Below are 22,970 nucleotides of genomic sequence, written 5' to 3' on the forward strand. Positions count from 1 at the left end.
TCTGAGTCCCTGTGTCTCGTTTCAGAGGGCTGATTCAGGCTCTGTCATCGGTGTGAGTCCAGCTGTTATGATCCGAAGTTCAAGTCAGGATTCTGAAGTCAGCACCGTGGTAGGGGAACACCATACTGGCATCGTGGTGGGTGTGGGGGGTGGGTTCCCCTTTGGAAAAGGGGGTTGTTTTCTTCTCTGGAGGCTGCTCTTAGTCCCAGGTCAGCTCAGTCCTCATGGTGAAGATGTTACGTGTTAAGGTCTGTGTACGTGGGTCAGACCCTGAGATTCACCCAGGGCTCCTCCTCATCTTTAAAAGAAGGTATTTTCAGAGGCTGTTTGACACACCTTTGAAATCTTTTACTTTTTTATGGCAGTAGAGAGCTCTAATAGCGTGGAATTTCTGGGACCCTACACTTGTGAATATCCCTTATGACCTTTTTTCATTTCCAGGTGAGTGATAGTTCTGGAGAGACCCTTGGAGCAGACAGTGAGCTGAGTAGCACCGCAGGTGATGGGCCCGGTGGTGAGGGCAGCACCCGCTTGGTGAGCTCTCGGGGCACTTTGTCTGACAGTGAAATTGAGACCAACTCTGCTACCAGTGCCATCTTTGTAAGTTATGTTTACTAACAAAAGGAGACCATTTAGAAACGAATGCAAAGTTAGGAGGCAAGTAGAAAGAAAAGAGGAATAAGGAATGGATAATCCCCATGTATTTGGCTTTAAAGAAAATGTTCCTAAAGGCTTTTTTCAGCATCACTTGACTTTTAGGATCTTTGTCTGAATCACTGACAAGTTAGGCTCCCCTGCCAGTCAAGTAAGAGCTTCAAATCCTATGTAAAAATAACCCTATGTTTAAAATAGACATAGTGATACCTTTGTGGCAGGGCAATTAAAGCTCTCATTTTGCCCTACTCTGCCTATTTCTATGGACCAGTCTAGTTTAATTTTGGTCAATACTCTATTTATATAGCACCTTAAAATAGCATTTCATTTTAGTATGTTCCTAACTGATTTGAAGTTTTCATTTGATTAATAAACATCATTTAAGTGATTTACTAAGTGCCAGATTCTATACTAAAGAAACAGGGATGAATAAGGCATGATTCCCACTCTCAAGAAGTTTGCAATTCAGTATGCTGTTTTGACTAATCTCTTTTGGTAAGGGGAAGCCTAAGGGAGAAAGGAACTTGCCCTGGGTCACACAGTAAGCCAGTGGTCAGTTGGAATTAATTCTTTTTAGTCCTTGCCTTTAGACACTGCTTTTCAGTGTATGTATGCCTCTTTAGGTGGCATCGAGCATTCTGATATACTTACCACTTCATTAGACAGTTGCGAATGGATATTCTCTACAGGAGCTCATAAGTCCTCATCTTTGGTGTGTGGGGTCAATGGAAGATGAGATTTAAATGAAATGAGTTAACTTCACACTGGTGATCATTCCTACCTCCTTTTGTATATGTATTTCTAAAAGAGCAAGTGACATCCCAGATGAAAGTAAGGAATAGGATTGAGAGTCAGCAGAGCCATTCGAGTTAATGGACCTTAACTCACTCTGAGTCTAAACAGATCATTTTAATAAAAGTACTTTAAATCCTCCCAGTGTGTTTCCATTCTGGAGGTTAAGAGGAACACTGTGAAGTAGTAGTCTTGCAAAGAAGCCATTCAGCTGTGTGCTGCCTCTTCTGGCACCTTCCTGGGATAAATTCTTACTTGTCCCATCCTGATAGACAAGGACTGTTTGTACAGTTGAGTTGCTGAGGGCAGTGCCTAAATTTCTTGGCTCTCAGAAGGCTGTTTTAGCAATAACTAAATTATATTGTCAGTATTTTCCATTGAACAAAGTGTTCGGCTGAGACCCAGGACACTGACATTCAGACACACTAATTAGGTGCTGCCTGGTAACTTCTGATCAGCTGTTGCTCTGCTTCTGCTGTTGCACTTGTTGTGAAATGGGCATGAAGCATATCTCTTACCTGGTTGAAAGTCTTTTCTGAGTAAATAGAAGTCTGATGTTGTAGAAGGGACAGGTAAAGTTAGTGATATTTCTAAGGGATGATAGGAAAGAGGAAATAAACATATCTCGAATACCATTCATGTGCCAGGCACTATTAAGTGCTTTACATGTATTTTATAATTTAATTTTTATAATAGTCATATGAGGTAGGTATATCATAACATTTCTTTTACAGGTAAGGAAAATTAGACTCAGAGAAGCTAAGTTTCGTGCCTAAGGTCACACAGTTATAAGAGTTAGAGATCTGAACTTTGGTCGATCTGACTTTAAATCCAATGTGCTTTCTACTGTGTTATGCTGCTGCAGAGAATTTAATTTTTTTTAGAGCCAAGAGTCTTTTAGAGACCAAAGGGTAAAGGTAAGTCAAAATTAAAAAAACTTTATTCCATGTTTTAGGAGGCAGTAACAGAAAGCAGGATTATCAGGTTGACCTCTGTCAAATCCTTGAGGTGACCAGAGTAGCAAAAGGAGGACTTACTGGGGTATATGTCACTAATGGATGGTGACTGGCAACTGTGTAGGCTTCTTAAAGAGCTGCTTAGTTTCCTGTACCATATTCACTGGTACTTGGGTAGCTGACTACGACCTCTTCTCTGTAGGGTAAATCCCACAGTTTGAAGCCAAGTGTAAAGCAGAAGCTGGTGGGCAGCCCAGTTTGCTCTTCTGAAGATGCAAGCCAGCGAGTGTATCTCTACGAGGGACTCCTAGGTGAGAGACAGCTGGGGGAGGCCCCTTGCACTGGATGAAAGATGGATGCAGCCAGGGAAGAGAGGAGCACTGGATGAAGAGCTGCTTGGCTTTTTGTTGATCCCAATGCTGATGTTAGAGGGCATTTTTATATCTGAAGCAGGCAACCTACTGGGTCTGGAAAAAGTGGTTGAGCACTAGAAGAGACTGCTTTTTGGTATTAATCAACAGCCTCTGTCTTCCTGTCTTTCTTTCCTTTCTTGCTACCATGGTCCTTCCTGCTCACAAATTGGCAGGAAGGGACAAAGGATCCATGTGGGACCAGTTAGAGGATGCTGCTATGGAGACCTTTTCTATAAGTAACCACCTTTCTTTGTGTGCTGTGTTCATCCCTCTTCCTTGGGAGGGACTGGGCCTCATGTGGAGGCAGCTGGGGCTGGTGGCAAGAATGTCAGATTCGAGGTGCAGAGGCTCACGTTCCCTTTGTCCTGGAAGAATTTGTCATGACTCCATTTTATCTGAAGTTTGCCTTTTATTTTGGTTTGGCAACTGTATTCTTTATATGTTAAATAAGCCCTAAAAAAATTCTATTCTACACAGGCAAAGAGCGTTCTACTTTATGGGACCAAATGCAGTTCTGGGAAGATGCGTTCTTAGATGCTGTGATGCTGGAGAGAGAAGGGATGGGTATGGATCAGGGTCCCCAGGAAATGATCGACAGGTATGAGGCTTAGGAAACCCTTAGGAAATAATAGAAATTCAGCATCTTCACAGTTAGTTCTGTGGTCTCCTACCTGAGGGCTGATTTATCCCTGGTCTCCTGCTTAGGTACCTATCCCTGGGAGAACATGACCGGAAGCGCCTAGAAGATGATGAAGATCGTTTGCTGGCCACACTTTTGCACAACCTCATCTCCTATATGCTACTGATGAAAGTAATGCCTATTTTGCTTATATCCAGCTACTGCTGATGCTAGAAGGGCAAGGCTTGTTCCTGTCACCTAAATTCTGGGGCAGTTGGGAAGTTGTCAGCATCTTACTAGGGCTGTCTTCCTGATTGAAAGTCTGAGGCCTCCCTGCAGCTTCACACGTGATCCATTTGTCTGAAGCAGTCAGGCTCTTGTGCTAAGGAATGTTGTAAAGATGATCGGTGATTCCATAATCCTTGTTTATTTTGAATTTTAAATAGGTTTCCTTTGCTAAGTAGTTTTAGGATGATGCCAGTAAAGCTCTCCACAGAATACAATGAATTAAAAAAATCTTAAGTTGTAGGTTCTAAAACCTTAAAAAGGTGCTTAAAATTCACTTTTCAGCACTAGTGCTTTATCATATAGAATTTTCCATAGATGTAAAAAGTTACCCATTAAAAAATTAATGGTAGGTTCTAGTTTAACTTGGTTGTACTTTGTTTTTATAGCTATGGAAGAAGTATGTTATCAAATAGAAGAGCCCTGCTCTAAAAGGAAAACATAAGTTTGGGGGTGGTGAGTAGAAGAGAGTTGTTTTGAGAATGAGCCCCTGAATTTCTCCTCCTGTTCTCCCATCCTCTTGAAATGTGAAGGTCTTAGTTGATCAAATGCAGAGAGAGCCCTACAGACCCACTTGGTCTGTTCCACTTGCTTTGTAAGGTTCACTCTGCTCTGTTGGAACTCCAGAGGTTCCAGTTAACTCTGGTTGGGAAAGGGTGGTAGTCCTTAACCCTTGGAAGGGTTCTCAGCTACAGCTGAGTCCAGAATGTTGCTACTCTTGGTTGATGTTCTGAATTATAGTCTGAGGAGTGCAGGGGTGTTTAGGCCCCTTAGGCATGAATGTTACGGCATTGGTTGGGGATAGGGAGGAAGTATCTGCTTGAACCAGAACTGCTCCAAAAGTCCCCTTTCTGCAGAAGCCTCCCAGAGGCAGGACCAGGGCTTTTCTTCCCAGCCTAGGGGCAGAATATGCAGTTGAATATTTTCTCTAACTTTCAGTGATGTGGACTTCCCAAATTCTAGTTCTCTCAAATAGTAGGAAACTTATTTGCACATTCTATCTATCTCAGTGGAGAGAAGAGCAGATCCTTTGTTAAGACTCCATTTTGGCTTTCCAGGTAAATAAGAATGACATCCGGAAGAAAGTGAGGCGCCTAATGGGAAAGTCCCATATTGGGCTTGTGTACAGCCAGCAAATCAATGAAGTACTTGATCAGCTGGCAAACCTGGTAAGCAGAGCTGGGCCATCCCTTAGGCTCCACTTCCACTATACTTGTCAGCCTCCCAGGCTTGAGCCCTGTGGCCAAATGCAGAGGTTTCCCCATGGGTCCTTTCTTGGCTCGTATTTTAAAAACTATGTGTTTGAAAATAGGGCTTTGACTCTAGATGAGGCTTTAGCCCTTCTGCTCCATGATAGGGTACTCTACTTTACCCGTCCTAGTGCAGCCATTTCATTGTATAGTCTGTGGCCCCTGAGGACCCATGAGGGAAAAACTCTTTTCACAGTAACACTGGAATGTTACTTGCTTTTCTTCCTGAGCTGACATTTGCACAGATGGTGCAAAAGCATTGGTGGGTACAACCACTGGCACCTCCTGGTGGCCATTGTCACCCTCTGTACCCTCAGTTTACAAAACATAACAGAACAGTTTCAGTATGTGTGTCCTTGTGAAGCAGCCAAGATCATTAATTTTATTAAATCTGATCATCGATTATACATCTTCTTAATATTCTGGGTGGCAAAATGAGAAATAGACACAAAGCGTGTCTGCTGTAAACTAAAATACCACGATTTTTTCAAGGAAAAGCAGTTTGTGACTGTGTGTACTGCAAGGTGAACTCGCAGCTTTGTTCCTGGGACATCATTTTTACTTGAAAGAATGACTAATAAACTGTGGTTATTCAGAGTTGGGTATTTGGCAGACTTTGAACATGAAGCTTCTTAACGACTTTTCTACTGAGATTGATTATGATATTAGTGAATATGATTTCTTTGATAATGTGTCATGAAATATGTCAACATTTGGAAGGGATGCTTAACATAGAGAACCAGTGTTTTCCACATGACCACTGTGCGTTGGTACAGTGGGTAAAAAGATACACTCAAAATTAAGGCAGACAAATAGATTTTTTTTAAAGGTACGATTGATATACACTCTTACAAACATTTCACATGAAAAAACAATGTGGTTACTACATTTACCCATATTTTCAAGTCCCCACCCATACCCCACTGCAGTCACTGTCCATCAGAGCAGCAAGATGCCACAGATCCACTATGTGCCTTCTCTGTGCTACACTGTTCTCCCCGTGATCCCCCACACCATGTGTACTAAACATAATACCTCTCAATCCCCTTCTCCCTCCATCCCCACCTGCCCTCCCATACCCCTCCACTTTGGTAACCACTAGTCCATTCTTGGAGTCTCTGAGTCTGCTGCTGTTTTTTTCCTTCAGTTTTTCTTTGTTGTTACACTCCACAAATGAGGGAAATTATTTGGCATTTGTCTTTCTCCACCTGGCTTATTTCACTGAGCTCAATGTCTTCCAGCTCCATCCATTTTATTGCAAATGGTAGGATTTGTTTGTTTCTTATGGCTGAACTCCATTGTGTACTCCACTGTATACAGGCCACAGTACTCCATTGTGGACCACATCTTCTTTATCCATTCATCTACTGATGGACACTTGGGTTGCTTCCATATCTTGGCTATTGTAAAAAGTGCTGTAATAAACATAGGGGTACATATGTCTTTTTGAATCTGAGAAGTTGTATTCTTTGGGTAAATTCCAAGGAGTGGGATTCCAGGGTCAAATGGTATTTCTATTTTTAGTTTTTTGAGAAACCTCCATATTGCTTTCAAAATGGTTGAACTAGCTTACATTCCCACCAACAGTGTATGAGGGTTCCCCTTTCTCCACATTCTCACTAACATTTGTTGTTCTTAGTCTTTTCAATACTAGCCATCCTTACTGGTGTGAGGTGTTATCTCATTGTGGTTTTAATTTGCATTGCCCTGATGATTAGTGATGTGGAGCATCTTTTCATGTGTCTGTTGGCCATCTGAATTTCTTTTTTGGAGAACTGTCTCTTCATATCCTCTGCCCATTTGTGAATCAGGTTATTTGCTTTTTGGGTGTTGAGGTGTCTAATTTCTTTATGTATTTTGGATGTCAACCCCTTGTCAGATATATCATTTACAAATATATTTTCCCATACTGTAGAATGCCTTTTTGTTCTGTTCATGGTGTCCTTTACCATACAGAAACTTTTTGGTTTGATATAGTCCCATGAGTTCATTTTTGCTTTTGTTTCCCTTTCTCGAGGAGATGCATTTAGGAAGAAGTTGCTCATGCTTATATTCAGGAGATCTTTGCCTATGTTGTCTTCTAAGAGGTTTATGGTTTCATGACTTACATTCAGGTCTTTGATCCATTTTGAGATTACTTTTGTGTATGGGGTTAAACAATAATCCGGTTTCACTCTCTTGCATATAGCTGCCCAGTTTTGCCAACACCAACTGTTGAAGAGGCTGTCATTTCCTCATTGTATGTCCATAGCTCCTTTATCATATATTAATTGACCATATATGATTGGGTTTATATCAGGACTCTCTAGTCTGTTCCATTGGTCTCTGGGTCTGTTCTTGTGCCAGTACCAAATTGTCTTGATTACTGTGACTTTGTAGCAGAGCTTGAAGTTGGGGAGCATAATCCTCCAGCTTTATACTTCCTTCTCAGAATTCCTTTGGCTATTCAAAGTCTTTTGTGGTTCCATATGAATTTTAGAACGATTTTCTCTCGTACTTTGAAGAATGCTGTTGGTATTTTTATAGGAATTGCATTAAATCTGTAGGTTGCTTTGGACAGGATGGCCATTTTGACAATATTAATTCTTCCTGTCCATGAGCACGGGATGTGTTTCCATTTATTGGTATCTTCTTTAATTTCTCTCATGAGTGTCTTCTAGTTTTCAGGGTATAGGTCTTTCACTTCCTTGATTAGGTTTATTCCTAGGTATTTTATTCTTTTTGATGCAACTGTGAATGAAATTGTTTTCCCGATTTCTCTCTCTGTTAGTTCATTGATAGTGTATAGGAATGCCACAGATTTCTGTGTATTAATTTTGTATCCTGCAACTTTGCTGAGTTCAGATATTAGCTCAAGTAGTTTTGGAGTGGAGTCTTTATATTTTTTTACGTACAACATCATGTCATCTGCGAACCGGGACAGTTTAACTTCTTCCTTGCCAATCTGGATGCCTTTTATTTCTTTGTGTTGTCTGATTACTGTGCCTAGGACCTCCAATGCTATGTTGAATAGATGTAGTGAAAATGGACATCGTTGTCTTGTTCCTGATCTTAAAGGAAAAGCTTTCAGCTTCTCGCTGTTAACTATGATGTTGGCTGTGGGTTTGTCATATATGGCCTTTATTACGTTGAGGTACTTGCCCTCTATACCCATTTTGTAAAGAGTTTTTATCATGAATGGATGTTGAATTTTATCAAATGCTTTTTCAGCATCTATGGAGATGATCATGTAGTTTTTGTTTTTTTTTGTTGATGTGGTGGATGATGTTAATGGATTTTCGAATGTTGTACCATCCTTGCATCCCTGGAATAAATTCTACTTGATCATAATGGATGATCCTTTTGATATATTTTTTAATTTGGTTTCCTAATATTTTTTTGAGTGTTTTTGCATCTGTGTTCATGAGGGATATTCATCTGTAATTTTCTTTTTTTTATGGTGTCTTTGCCTGGTTTTGGTATTAGAGAGATGCTCGCGTCATAGAATGAGTTTAGAAGTATTCTGTCTTCTACTCTTTGGAAAACCTTAAGGAGGATGGGTGTTAGGTCTTCATAAATGTTTGATAAAATTCAGTGGTGAAGCCATCCAGGGGTTTTGTTCTTAGGTGGGTTTTTGATTACCAGTTCAATTTTGTTGCTGGTAATTGGTCTGTTCAGATTTTCTGTTTCCTCCTTGGTCTTTGGAAGATTGTATTTTTTTAGAAAGTTGCCCATTTCTTCTAAGTTAGCCAGTTTGTTAGCATATAATTTTTCACACTATTCTCTAATAATTCTTTTTATTTCTGTGGTGTCTGTAGTGATTTTTCCTTTCTCATTTCTGATTATGTGTGTAGACTCTCCTTTTTTCTTAATAAGTCTGGCTAGGGGTTTATCTATTTTGTTTATTTTCTCAAAAAACCAGCTCTTCCTTTCATTGATTGGTTCTATTGTTTTATTCTTCTTGATTTTATTTATTTCTGCTGTAATCTTTATTATGTCCCTCCTTCTACTGACTTTGGGCCTCATTTGTTTTTCTTTTTCTAGTTTTGTTAATTGTGAGTTTAGACTGTTCATATGCGATTGTTCTTCTTTCCTGAGGTAGGCCTGTATTGCAATATACTTTTCTCTTAGCATGGCCTTGGCTGTGTCCCACAGATTTTGCAGTGTTGAATTATTGTTGTCATTTGTCTCCATATATTGCTTGATCCCTGTTTTTATTTGGTCATTGATCCATTGATTATTTAGGAGCATGTTGTGAAGCCTCCATTTGTTTGTGGGATTTTTCATTTTCTTTGCGTAATTTATTTGTAGTTTAATACCTTTGTGGTCTGAGAAACTGGTTGGTACAATTGCAATCTTTTTGAATTTATTGAGGCTCTTTTTGTGGCCTAGTATATGATCTATTCTTGAAAATGTTCCATGTACACTTGAGAATAATGTGTATTTTGCTGCTTTTGGGTGTAGAGTTTTGTAGATGTTTGTTAGGTCCAGCTGTTCTAATGTGTTATTCAGTGCGTCTGTGTCCTTACTTCTTTTGTGTCTGGTTCAGAGTGAGTGGAGTGTTGAAGTCTCCTAGAATGAATGCATTGCATTCTATTTCCCCTTTTAACTCAGTATTTGTTTCACATATGTAGGTGCTCCTGTGTTGGGAGCAAAGATGTTTATAATAGTTATATCCTCTTGTTGGACTGACTCCTTTATCATTATCTAATGTCCTTCTTTGTCTCTTGTTACTTTCTTTGTTTTGAAGTCTGATTTGTCTGATACAAGTAATGCAGTTTCTGCTTTTTTCTCCCTATTAGTTGCATGAAATATCTTTTTCCATCCCTTCACTGTTAGTCTATGTATGTATGTCTTTGGGTTTAAAGTGACTCTCTTGTAGGCAGCATAAAGATGGGTTTTGTTTTTTCATCCATTCAGTGACTCTGTGTCTTTTGATTGGTGCATTCAGCCCATTTACATTTAGGGTGATTATCGATAGGTATGTACTTTTTGCCATTGCAGGCTTTAGATTTGTGTTTACCAAAGGTTCAGGTTAACTTCCTTACTGTCCAGGAGTCTAACTTTACTCACTTAATATGCTATTACAAACACAATCTAAAGGTTCTTTTTTTTTCCTCCTTTTTCTTCCTCCTCCATTCTTTATATATTAGGTATCATGTTCTGTACTCTTTGTCTATCCTTTGATTGACTTTGGGGATAGTTAATTTAATTTTGCATTTGCTTAGTAATTAGCTGTTCTACTTTCTTTACTGTGGTTTTATTATCTCTGGTGACAGCTATTAAACCTTAGGAACACTTCCATCTATAGCAGTCCCTCTAAAATAGACTGTAGAGATAGTTTGTGGGAGGTAAATTCTCTCAGCTTTTGCTTATCTGGAAATTGTTTAATCCCTCCTTCAAATTTAAATGGTAATCTTGCCCGGTAAAGTATTCTTGGTTTGAGGTCCTTCTGTTTCATTGCATTAAATATGTCATGCCACTCTCTTCTGACCTGTAAGGTTTCTGCTGAGAAGTCTGATGATAGCCTGGTGGGCTTTCCTTTGTATGTGATCTTATTTCTCTCTCTGGCTGCTTTTAGTAGTCTGTCCTTATCCTTGGTCTTTGCCATTCTAATTACTATATGTCTTGGTGTTGTCTTCCTTGGGTCCCTTGTGTTCAGAGATCTGTACACCTCCATGGACTGAGAGACTATCTCCTCCAGATTGGGGAATTTTTCAGCAAGTACCTCCTCAAAGACACTTTCTATCCCATTTTTTCTTTCTTTTTCTTCTGGTACACGTATAATGCGAATAATCTTCCGTATGAATTGGTCTGACACTTCTCTCAATATTCTTTCATTCTTAGAGTTCCTTTTTTCTCTCTGTACCTCAGTGTCTTTGTATTCATCTTCTCTAGTTTCTATTTCATTTATCGTCTCCTCCACCGTATCTAATCTGCTTTTACTACCCTCCATTGTGCTCTTCAATAATTGGATCTCTGACCGGAATTCATTCCTGAATTCTTGAGTGTTTTTCTGTACCTCCATGAACGTGTTAGTGATTTTTATTTTGAAATCCGTTTCAGGAATATTCATGAGGTCAATGTCATTTAAATCTTTCTCAGGAATTGTATTCATAATTTTACTTTGAACCAGGTTCCTTTGTCATTTCATATTGCTATATTGTGCCCTGTAGTGTCTAGAAGCTCTACTGTCTGGAGCTGCTCAGCTCCTGAAGCAATGTGGGGGGGTTGCAGGGGAGTGGTATTGGTGCCTGGGGGAAGGAAAGAGCTGTTTCCTACTTACCGGCTGCTATGCCTGTCTCCACTGCCTGAACCAGTGGCGTGAGCGCACAGGTATTGTGCTTTGCATTTGTAGTTGCAGTATACAAGTCTTTCCTCTGGCTGGCCTAATGCCTGGGTAGGATTTGCCATTTTGCGAGCCAGGTGGGGCTGGCTGGGAGAAAGGGCTCAGTAGGCTGCGTATCACGGATGGGTCCTTGGACCTATGTAGCCAGCCAAGGAGCTGGAGCACCTGAAGATCGTGAAAGCTCCCAACCTGCTGGGCAGAGTGCACCTGGACAATTTTGTCTACCTGTCCTTTCTCCTGAGCAGTAAACTCTGTCCAGTCCTTGCCCCTTTAGTAGCCGTCTTGCTAAGGGCTTCCTTGTTAGGAAGTCTCTCAGACTGCTTGCCTTTCTTTTGTCCCAGAGCAGCCGGATATGGATCCCTGCTTTCCACAAGTGGCTAGAATGTCAGTCTCTCCAGCAATTCTGCCTGTCTTTGCTTTCCAATCCCCTAATCACGATAGTACATGCAAACACCATGAAATGTAGGTTTGTGCTCCCAGAGCAGATCTCCGGAGTTAGGTATTCAGCAGTCCCAGGCCTCCACTCCCTCCCCACTCCGTTTCTCTTCCTCCTGCTGATGAGCTGGGGCGGGGGAAGGGCTTGGGTAACGTACCTCAGCTTTTCTCCAGGTGTATGCAGTAGGGTTCAGTCCTTTTTCCTGTTGCTTTTTCAGGATTAGTCTTATTAATTATATTTTCATATTATATGCGGTTTTAGGAGGAAGACTGTCTCACCTCTCACACCGCCGTCTTTAATCCTAGACAAATGGAATTTAATGTAACAAAGTACAAAGTGTTCATTTTTGTGTTCTTACATTCCACATTGCAACTAACTTGAAGCAACTTCTCAAGTTGTGGTACAGGCTCAAAAAAGAATGTGTATATTTATGTGGAAAGACTATTAAAATACTCCTCCTTTTTCCAGTACTTGTTTGTTAGACCAGATTTTCTTTATTTACCTTCGCCAAAGCAACACATCACAGCAGATTGAATGCAGGTGCAGATATGAAAATCCAACTTTTTTATTAAGCCAAACAGAGTTTCATAAGTCTAAAACTGTGCCACTCTTACCATTTATTTTTTTGGAAGGAAATACAGTTATTCTATTAAAAATGTGTTATTTATATTACTATATAATAGATTTAGTAAGAATTAGTTACTTTTATATAATTTAATAAGCATTTAAATATTTCAGTTGTAGTTTCTACTATAGCAAGTATCTTCAAATATAACTCACATCAACATAAACTCATAAACTCTTGGGTTCCGAAGTAATTTTTAAGAGGTATAGGAGTCCTAAACACCAAAAGGTTTGCGAACATTTTTCTGGTGACTAGTGGCCAGCAGATGGCACTATGCTGAGGAAGCTGATATGAATTTAATTGGTAAATGGGGGGTTCTTGGTGCAGAGTGCTCTTGAGAGGGATGCATGAGGTCCCTAAAAGATATCTCTTTCCTCAGAATGGACGTGATCTCTCTATCCGGTCCAGTGGTAGCCGGCACATGAAGAAGCAGACATTTGTGGTGCATGCGGGGACTGACACAAATGGAGATATCTTTTTCATGGAGGTAGGTGCTAGTTCATGCTAGGGGCTGAAAGGAGTATTTAAGAGTCACGAAGAACTCCTAGAACTGATGCCAATATTTTTCCCATTCATATCTCGTTCATCTTAATGGTCCATTAATCATTCAACTGTCAGGCTCTTATGCAAATAAATTAATATAATAGGTGATTTCTATCTTTGTGTGTGTGTGTGTGTGTGTGTGTGTGTGTGTGTGTGTAAAACAGATAACATAGTCACATTATTAGTAGGTCAGAACATAAAATAGCATACACTGGGAAGTCCTGCTCTCATTCTTCTACTCAGTTTCCCATCCATCTCACCCCTTCCTCCTGTAGGTAACCACTTTTGTTGGTTCTCTTTGTATCTTCTAGTGTTTTTTTATGTAAACACAATAAAACATGAACAAAAATTCTTATTTTTCTCCTTTCTTACAGAAGGGCAGTGCATAATACCCAGTGCTCTCTACTTTGCTTTTTTTCATTAAACATTTCCCAGAGATCTTCTGTATTAATACAAAAAGAGATGTCTCATCCTTTTATAGCTGCAGAGTATTCCACTGTGTGACTCTGCCACCATTTATTTCACCAGTTGCTATATATGTATCCTTGGTTTTCTTTTAGTATTTTTGCTGTTGCTAATAGTGCTACTATGAATGATGATGTGCCTGCTTCATTTCCTAATGTGCAGGTTTATCTAAGAATATTCAGAAATGGGATTATTGGGTCAAAGGGAAAATGCATTTATAATTTTGGTTGATGTGATTCTGGAGTATTACTTAACATGTAGTAGTCCCCCTCCCACCTTGCCATTCATTTTGTTGAAGACATTTGCCCTGAGCAGTATCTCACATTCAAGGTTTTTTGCTGATTGCATCTCCTTAGTGTTGTTTAACATGTTTCTGTATCACTTTTATTTCTTACAAACTAGTAGCCCAGTCTAGAGTTTTATTAGTTTCAGATTCAGTATTTTGGCAAGAACATGTCATAGATGGTGCTGTTTCCTGCTGGCCCCTCTGGTTGTCTCTCTCCCGGAGATCAGTGGGTTCAGGTGTGGGCAGCTTCATCTAGCCACAAAATTTTGCCATGCAGAATTTAAAATTTTTTATGTAGTTGAATTAATCAGTCATTTCTTTTATGGCTTCTGATTTTAAGTCATAAAATAGGAAAACATTTTCTATGAGAAAAGCCCTTCCTTACTCCAGGATCGTAACAGGAACGTATTTTCTTCATTTCTGTGGTTTTAATTCTAAAATGGGTGTCCTCTAAGTAAGTTTAGGAACCAAGTACAACTTCCATTTTTTATTAAGGTATTATTGGTATACACTCCTATGAAGGTTTCAAATGAAAAAACAATGTGGTTACTATATTTACCCATATTATCAAGTCCCCACCCACACCCCAATGCAGTCACTGTCCATCAGTGTAGTAAGATGCCACAGATTCACTGTTTGCCTTCTCTGTGCTACACTGTTTTCCCCGTGATCTCCCCACACCATGAGTACTAAACATAATACCCCTCAATACCTTTCTCCCTCCCCCCACCCCCCACCCTCCCACACCCCTCCCCTATGGTAACCACTAGTCCCTTCTTGGAGTCTCTGAATCTGCTGCTATTTTATTCGTTCAGTTTTGCTTTGTTGTTAGACTCCACAAATGAGGGAGATCATTTAGCACTTGTCTTTTTCCGCCTGGCTTATTTCACTGAGCATAATATCCTCCAGCTCCATCCATGTTGAAAATTGTAGGATTTGTTTCTTTCTTATGGCTGAATAGTATTCCATTGTGTATATGTACCGCCTCTTTACCATTCATCTACTGATGCACACTTAGTTGCTTCCATATCTTGGCCATTGTAAATAGTGCTGAGATAACCATAGGGGTGCGTATGTCTTTTTGAATCTGATAAGTTGTATTCTTTGGGTAAATTCCAAGGAGTGGGATTCCAGGGTCAAATGTTATTTCTATTTTTAGTGTTTTGAGGAACCTCCATATTGCTTTCCACAATGGTTGAACTAGCTTACATTCCCACCAGCAGTGTAGGAGGGTTCCCCTTTCTCTGCATACTCGTCAGTATTTGTTGTTTTTAGTCTTTTCAATGCTGGCCATCCTTACTGCTGTGAGGTGATAATCTCATTGTGGTTTTAATTTGCATTTCCCTGATGATTAGTGATGTGGACCATCTTTTTTTTTTTGAGAGGGCATCTCTCATATATATTGATCAAATGGTTGTTAACAACAATAAAATTCTGTATAGGGGACTCAATGCACAATCATTAATCAACCCCAAGCCTAATTCTCAACAGTTTTTAATCTTCTGAAACATAATGAACAAGTTCTTACATGGTGGACAAGTTCTTATATAGTGAATAAGTTCTTACATGGTGAACAGTGCAAGGGCAGTCATATCACAGAAACTGTCGGTTTTGATCATGCATCATGAACTATAAACATTCAAGTCAGATATGATTATTCATTTGATTTTTATACTTGATTTATATGTGAATCCCACATTTCTCCCTTATTTTTTTTTTAATAAAATGCTGAAGTGGTAGGTAGATGCAAGATAAAGGTAGAAAACATAATTTAGTGCTGTAAGAGGGCAAATGTAGATGATCAGGCCTGTGCCTATAGACTAAGTATTAATCCAAGCTAGACAAGGGCAACAAAACATCCACAGACACAGAAGATTTCTCTCAAAACAGGTGGGGTGAGGTTCTAAGCCTCACCTCTGTTGATCCCCAATTTCTCACCTGATGGACCCCCTGCAACTGTGCCTGTCTTAGGTTGTTCCTCTCTTGAGGAATCTTACCCGTCTCTGGCTTACCAGCGGTCTTCTGGGGCCATACAGGGAAATGTAAAGTTGGTAAGTGAGAGAGAAGCAATATTCTTTAAAAGGTTAGCTTTTTACTTCTTTGCAGATTTATGCCCTGTGCCTTCTATGCCCAGCATTTGTCTTGAGGTATCTTTACCACTTGGAAGAATTATGATACTCGGTAATTTTCAATACGAGGCACCAATTCTACTAAAGGGCTGTAATTAGGAAGGAACAAGAAAACCTATAGAAGTAGCAGAAGGAAGAAAACATGGGAAGATTGATTATTTCTTTGACATAACTTCTTTTAGAGTAACATAAGCATGTATAGGTTTTAACAAACTACTAATTAAATTGCATACACACATTAACAGAATAGTAATACAGATACTTAACAAAAGCAGACCTACAATTACCAGCCATATCCAGTGAAACCAAGAAAACCAGTTAGGTACCCTAGGCATTTGTGAAAACTTATCAATAATATGATGGATATTGTCTAACTGAATTTGAATAGTTTGAGAAAAATCAGACAAATTAAAACAACACATTCCTGTGAACTGTTTATATCCCATATGTTCTTTTAACAGTAGATAGTCTATAGTCACACAGTTTTGGAACACTGCAACTTGCACTTCTCCTAATACTTGGTTGAGTTCCAACAATATAGATCCAGTCAAATTTGTTGTTTTACTATATGTACAGGCCAGCTTAGATACCTCCTTCTTCATTCCAATGGCAAGTCCAGGAACTGGCAGAATGAATGCAGCTACAACTGCAACAGTGCCAGGATCTTTATTGAAGTTTTTTGATGATCATCTTCTGGAATGACTCTTCCCGAGGATGTTGATGTTGGAAGTTCTTCTTCATATCATATCTTAATTTGTTTTCTGCGTAGCCAAATTAGGCTTTGATCCTCTGTATAAACACAAACAAACCCTTTGCCCACACTTTGATATGACCTTTATACCATTGTGAAGAACCTATTGGAGAGCACCACACAGGAACTGCTTTTTTAAGAAAAAGAAATATTATCAGAAAAATGTACTTCCATAGCTGATCATCCGACACCATTTAAAAGATCAAAATTAAGGATATGTAAAGCATGCATTAATCGTTGATTTGCAGTTTATTTTATCGTATAAGGGAGTAATCCCCCCCTTTTTATTGTTATCATTAATCTACAATTACATGAAGAATATTATGTTTAGTAGGCTCTCCCCTACACCAAGTCCCCCCAACAAACTCCATTACAGTCACTGTCCATCAGCATAGCAAAATGTTGTAGAATCACTACTTGTCTTCTCTGTGTTGCATAGCCCTCCCCTTTCCCCCACCCCCCACATTATACATGCTAATCATAATACCCCCTTTCTTCTTCCCTGCCCTTACCCCTCCCTACCCTCCCATTCTCCCCAGTCTCTTTCCCTTTGGTAACTGTTAGTCCATTCTTGGGTTCTGTGATTCTGCTGCTGTTTTGTTCCTTCAGTTTTTCCTTTGTTCTTATACTCCACAGATGAGTGAAACCATTTGGTATTTGTCTTTCTCCACTTGGCTTATTTCACTGAGCATAATACCCTCTAGCTCCATCCATGTTGTTGCAAATGCTAGGATTTGTTTTCCATGAGCACAGGATGTGTTTCCATTTATTGGTGTCTTCTTTAATTTCTCACATGATTGTCTTGTAGTTTTCAGAGTATAGGTCTTTTCACTTCACTGGTTAGGTTTATTCCAAGTTATTTTATTCTCTTTGCTGCAACTCTGAATGGAATTGTTTTCCTGATATCTCTCTCTGTTAGTTCATTGTTAGTGTATAGGAATGCCACAAGTTCTATGTATTAATTTTGTATCCTGCAACTTTGCTGAATTCATATATTAGCTCTAGTAGTGGATTGGAATGGATTCTTTATGGTTTTTTATGTACAATATCATGTCATCTGCAAACAGGGGTAGTTTAACTTCTTCCTTGCCAATCTGGATGCCTTTTATTTCTTTGTGTTGTCTGATTGCCATGGCTAGGACCTCCAGTACTATGTTGAATAGAAGTGGGGAGAGTGGGCATCCCTATCTTGTCCCCAGTCTTAAAAGGAAAAGCTTTCAACTTCTCACTCTTAACTATGATGTTGGCTGTGAGTTTGTCATATATGGCCATTATTATGTTGAGGTACTTGCCCTCTATACTCATTTTGTTAAGAGTTTTGATCATGAATGGATGTTGAATTTTGTCAAATGCTTTTTCAGCATCTATGGAGACGATCATGTAGTTTTTGTTCTTTTTGTTGATGTGGTGGGTGATGTTGATGGATTTTCGAATGTTGTACCATCCTTGCATCCCTGGAATAAATTCTACTTGATCATGATGGATGATCCCTTTGATGTATTTTTTACTTTGGTTTCCTTATATTTTGTTGAGTATTTTTACATCTGTGTTCATGAGGGATATTCATCTGTAATTTTCTTTTTTGTGTGGTATCTTTGCCTGGTTTTGGTATTAGAGTGATGCTGGCCTCATAGAATGAGTTTAGAAGTATTCTGTCTTCTACTCTTTGGACAACTTTAAGGAGGATGGGTGTTAGGTCTTCACTAAATGTTTGATAAAATTCAGTGGTGGAGCCATCTGGTCCAGGGGTTTTGTTCTTAGTTGGGTTTCTGATTACCAGTTCAATTTTGTTGCTGGTAATTGGTCTGTTCAGATTTTCTGTTTCCTCCTTGGTCTTTGGAAGATTGTATTTTTTTAGAAAGTTGTCCATTTCTTCTAGGTTAGCCAGTTTGTTAGCATATAATTTTTCATACTATTCTCTAATAATTCTTTTTATTTCTGTGGTGTCTGTAGTGATTTTTCCTTTCTCATTTCTGATTATGTGTGTAGACTCTCCTTTTTTCTTAATAAGTCTGGCTAGGGGTTTATCTATTTTGTTTATTTTCTCAAAAAACCAGCTCTTCCTTTCATTGATTGGTTCTATTATTTTATTCTTCTTGATTTTATTTATTTCTGCTCTAATCTTTATTATGTCCATCCTTCTACTGACTTTGGGCCTCATTTGTTGTTCTTTTTCTAGTTTTGTTAATTGTGAGTTTAGACTGTTCATATGCGATTGTTCTTCTTTCCTGAGGTAGGCCTGTATTGCAATATACTTTTCTCTTAGCATGACCTTGGCTGTGTCCCACAGATTTTGCGGTGTTGAATTATTGTTGTCATTTGTCTCCATATATTGCTTGATCTCTATTTTTATTTAGTCATTGATCCATTGGTTATTTAGGAGCATGTTGTGAAGCCTCCATTTGTTTATGGGATTTTTCATTTTCTTTGCGTAATTTATTTGTAGTTTAATAAACTTTGTAGTCTGAGAAACTGGTTGGTACAATTTCAATCTTTTTGAATTTACCGAAGCTCTTTTCCGCCTTAGTATATGATCTATTCTTGAAGATGTTCCATGTGCACGTGAGAATAATGTGTATTCTGCTGCTTTTAGGTGTAGAGTTCTATAGATGTCTGTTAGGTCCATGTGTTCTAATGTGTTGTTCAGTGCCCCTGTCTCCTTACTTAATTTCTGTCTGGTTGATCTGTCCTTCAGAATGAGTGGAGTGTTGAAGTCTCCTAGAATGAATGCATTGCATTCTATTTCCCCTTTTAACTCAGTATTTGTTTCACATATGTAGGTGCTCCTGTGTTGGGAGCAAAGATGTTTATAATAGTTATATCCTCTTGTTGGACTGACTCCTTTATCATTATCTAATGTCCTTCTTTGTCTCTTGTTACTTTCCTTGTTTTGAAGTCTGATTTGTCTGATACAAGTAATGCAGTTTCTGCTTTTTTCTCCCTATTAGTTGCATGAAATATCTTTTTCCATCCCTTCACTGTTAGTCTATGTATGTATGTCTTTGGGTTTAAAGTGACTCTCTTGTAGACAGCATAAAGATGGGTTTTGTTTTTTCATCCATTCAGTGACTCTGTGTCTTTTGATTGGTGCATTCAGCCCATTTACATTTAGGGTGATTATCGATAGGTATGTACTTTTTGCCATTGCAGGCTTTAGATTTGTGTTTACCAAAGGTTCAGGTTAACTTCCTTACTGTCCAGGAGTCTAACTTTACTCACTTAATATGCTATTACAAACACAATCTAAAGGTTCTTTTTTTTTCCTCCTTTTTCTTCCTCCTCCATTCTTTATATATTAGGTATCATGTTCTATACTCTTTGTCTATCCTTTGATTGACTTTGGGGATAGTTAATTTAATTTTGCATTTGCTTAGTAATTAGCTGTTCTACTTTCTTTACTGTGGTTTTATTATCTCTGGTGACAACTATTAAACCTTAGGAACACTTCCATCTATAGCAGTCCCTCTAAAATAGACTGTAGAAATAGTTTGTGGGAGGTAAATTCTCTCAGCTTTTGCTTATCTGGAAATTGTTTAATCCCTCCTTCAAATTTAAATGGTAATCTTGCCCGGTAAAGTATTCTTGGTTTGAGGTCCTTCTGTTTCATTGCATTAAATATGTCATGCCACTCTCTTCTGACCTGTAAGGTTTCTGCTGAGAAGTCTGATGATAGCCTGGTGGGCTTTCCTTTGTATGTGATCTTATTTCTCTCTCTGGCTGCTTTTAGTAGTCTGTCCTTATCCTTGGTCTTTGCCATTCTAATTACTATATGTCTTGGTGTTGTCTTCCTTGGGTCCCTTGTGTTCAGAGATCTGTACACCTCCATGGACTGAGAGACTATCTCCTCCAGATTGGGGAATTTTTCAGCAAGTACCTCCTCAAAGACACTTTCTATCCCATTTTTTCTTTCTTTTTCTTCTGGTACACGTATAATGCGAATAATCTTCCGTATGAATTGGTCTGACACTTCTCTCAATATTCTTTCATTCTTAGAGTTCCTTTTTTCTCTCTGTACCTCAGTGTCTTTGTATTCATCTTCTCTAGTTTCTATTTCATTTATCGTCTCCTCCACCGTATCTAATCTGCTTTTACTACCCTCCATTGTGCTCTTCAATAATTGGATCTCTGACCGGAATTCATTCCTGAATTCTTGAGTGTTTTTCTGTACCTCCATGAACGTGTTAGTGATTTTTATTTTGAAATCCGTTTCAGGAATATTCATGAGGTCAATGTCATTTAAATCTTTCTCAGGAATTGTATTCATAATTTTACTTGAACCAGGTTCCTTTGTCATTTCATATTGCTATATTGTGCCCTGTAGTGTCTAGAAGCTCTACTGTCTGGAGCTGCTCAGCTCCTGAAGCAATGTGGGGGGGTTGCAGGGGAGTGGTATTGGTGCCTGGGGGAAGGAAAGAGCTGTTTCCTACTTACCGGCTGCTATGCCTGTCTCCACTGCCTGAACCAGTGGCGTGAGCGCACAGGTATTGTGCTTTGCATTTGTAGTTGCAGTATACAAGTCTTTCCTCTGGCTGGCCTAATGCCTGGGTAGGATTTGCCATTTTGCGAGCCAGGTGGGGCTGGCTGGGAGAAAGGGCTCAGTAGGCTGCGTATCACGGATGGGTCCTTGGACCTATGTAGCCAGCCAAGGAGCTGGAGCACCTGAAGATCGTGAAAGCTCCCAACCTGCTGGGCAGAGTGCACCTGGACAATTTTGTCTACCTGTCCTTTCTCCTGAGCAGTAAACTCTGTCCAGTCCTTGCCCCTTTAGTAGCCGTCTTGCTAAGGGCTTCCTTGTTAGGAAGTCTCTCAGACTGCTTGCCTTTCTTTTGTCCCAGAGCAGCCGGATATGGATCCCTGCTTTCCACAAGTGGCTAGAATGTCAGTCTCTCCAGCAATTCTGCCTGTCTTTGCTTTCCAATCCCCTAATCACGATAGTACATGCAAACACCATGAAATGTAGGTTTGTGCTCCCAGAGCAGATCTCCGGAGTTAGGTATTCAGCAGTCCCAGGCCTCCACTCCCTCCCCACTCTGTTTCTCTTCCTCCTGCTGATGAGCTGGGGCGGGGGAAGGGCTTGGGTAACGTACCTCAGCTTTTCTCCAGGTGTATGCAGTAGGGTTCAGTCCTTTTTCCTGTTGCTTTTTCAGGATTAGTTGTATTAATTATATTTTCATATTATATGCGGTTTTAGGAGGAAGACTCTGTCTCACCTCTCACGCCACCATCTTTAATCCTCCCAAGTACAACTGGTATTTAAAGTAATGAAATGAAATACATTTTACAGCTCCTCTGTTTTCTTTTGGTTTAGTTTAATTTGATTTTCACATTCACAGGTTTTTTAAAGTGGCTTATCAAAACCACTCAGGGGGAGGGATTCTGCTCTGAAGCAGAAACATGTATTTTGATATAGCTGAGAAGAGTCCCTTTCATGTCACCTTCAAGTGTTAGAATTTGGCTAGGTGTCTTTTGGAGTGGAGGGCTAACTGAGGGTATCTGCTGCACAGTAGAGATGGAAGGGGATCCATTTATTTTTCTTAGTTTTTTATTGTTTTTGGTATCCTTAATCTACAGTTACATGGGGAACATTATGTTTACTAGACTCCCCTCTTCACTATGTCCTCTCTACAAACCCCACTTACAGTCACTGTCCATCAGAGTAGTAAGATGCTATAGAATCACTACTTATCTTCTCTGTGTTACACATCCCTCCCCGTGCCTCCCCCCAGATTATACATGCTAATCATAATTCCCCCTTTCTTCTTTCCCCCGCCTTATCCCTCCCTTCCCACTGATCCTCCCCAGTCCCTTTCCCTTTGGTAACTGTTAGTCCATTCTTGGATTCTGTGATTCTGCTGCTGTTTTGTTCCTTCAGTTTTTTCTTTGTCCTTATACTCCACATATGAGTGAAATCATTTGGTGCTTGTCTTTTTACGCCTGGGTTATTTCACTGAGCATAATACCCTCTAGCTCCATCCATGTTGTTGTGAATGGTAGGATTTGTTTTCTTCTTATGGCTGAATAATATTCCATTGTGTATATGTACCACATCTTCTTTATCCATTCATCTACTGATGGACACTTAGGTTGCTTCCATTTCTTGGCTATGGTAAATAGTGCTGTGATAAACATAGGGGTGCGTCAGTCTTTTTCAAATTGGGCTGCTGCATTCTTAGGGTAAATTCCTAGAAGTGGAATTCCTGGGTCAAATGGTAAGTCTATTTTGAGCATTTTGAGGAACCTCCATACTGCTTTCCACAATGGTTGAACTAATTTACATTCCCACCAACAGTGCAGGAGGGTTCCCCTTTCTCATCAACCTCGCCAACATTTGTTGTTGTTTGTCTTTTGGATGGTAGCCATGCTTCTGGTGTGAGGTGATATCTCATTGTGGTTTTAATTTGCATTTCTCTGATGACTAGCGATGTGGAGCATTTTTTC

At 39.5% G+C, this 22,970-nt stretch overlaps 1 protein-coding gene across 50 annotated transcripts in view; it reads left to right on the forward strand.

Moving 5' to 3' along the window:
- MADD (MAP kinase activating death domain) overlaps positions 1–22,970 on the forward strand; it is a 61,013-nt gene that overhangs the window by 23,293 nt on the left and 14,750 nt on the right. For 14 of the 50 annotated variants that reach the window (XM_037016126.2, XM_037016131.2, XM_037016134.2 and 11 more), the window contains 8 exons: positions 26–109; positions 442–600; positions 2,605–2,713; positions 2,989–3,051; positions 3,293–3,413; positions 3,521–3,626; positions 4,778–4,888; positions 12,738–12,845. In XM_037016126.2, coding sequence (XP_036872021.2) covers positions 26–109; positions 442–600; positions 2,605–2,713; positions 2,989–3,051; positions 3,293–3,413; positions 3,521–3,626; positions 4,778–4,888; positions 12,738–12,845 — 861 coding nt within the window. The remainder of the gene's footprint in view (positions 1–25; positions 110–441; positions 601–2,604; positions 2,714–2,988; positions 3,052–3,292; positions 3,414–3,520; positions 3,627–4,777; positions 4,889–12,737; positions 12,846–22,970) is intronic. The other 36 variants (XM_037016129.2, XM_037016136.2, XM_037016107.2 and 33 more) reach the window with 5 other exon arrangements.

This window comes from Manis javanica, chromosome 11, assembly GCF_040802235.1.
Source record: "Manis javanica isolate MJ-LG chromosome 11, MJ_LKY, whole genome shotgun sequence".
In the NCBI taxonomy this organism is placed as follows: domain Eukaryota; kingdom Metazoa; phylum Chordata; class Mammalia; order Pholidota; family Manidae; genus Manis; species Manis javanica.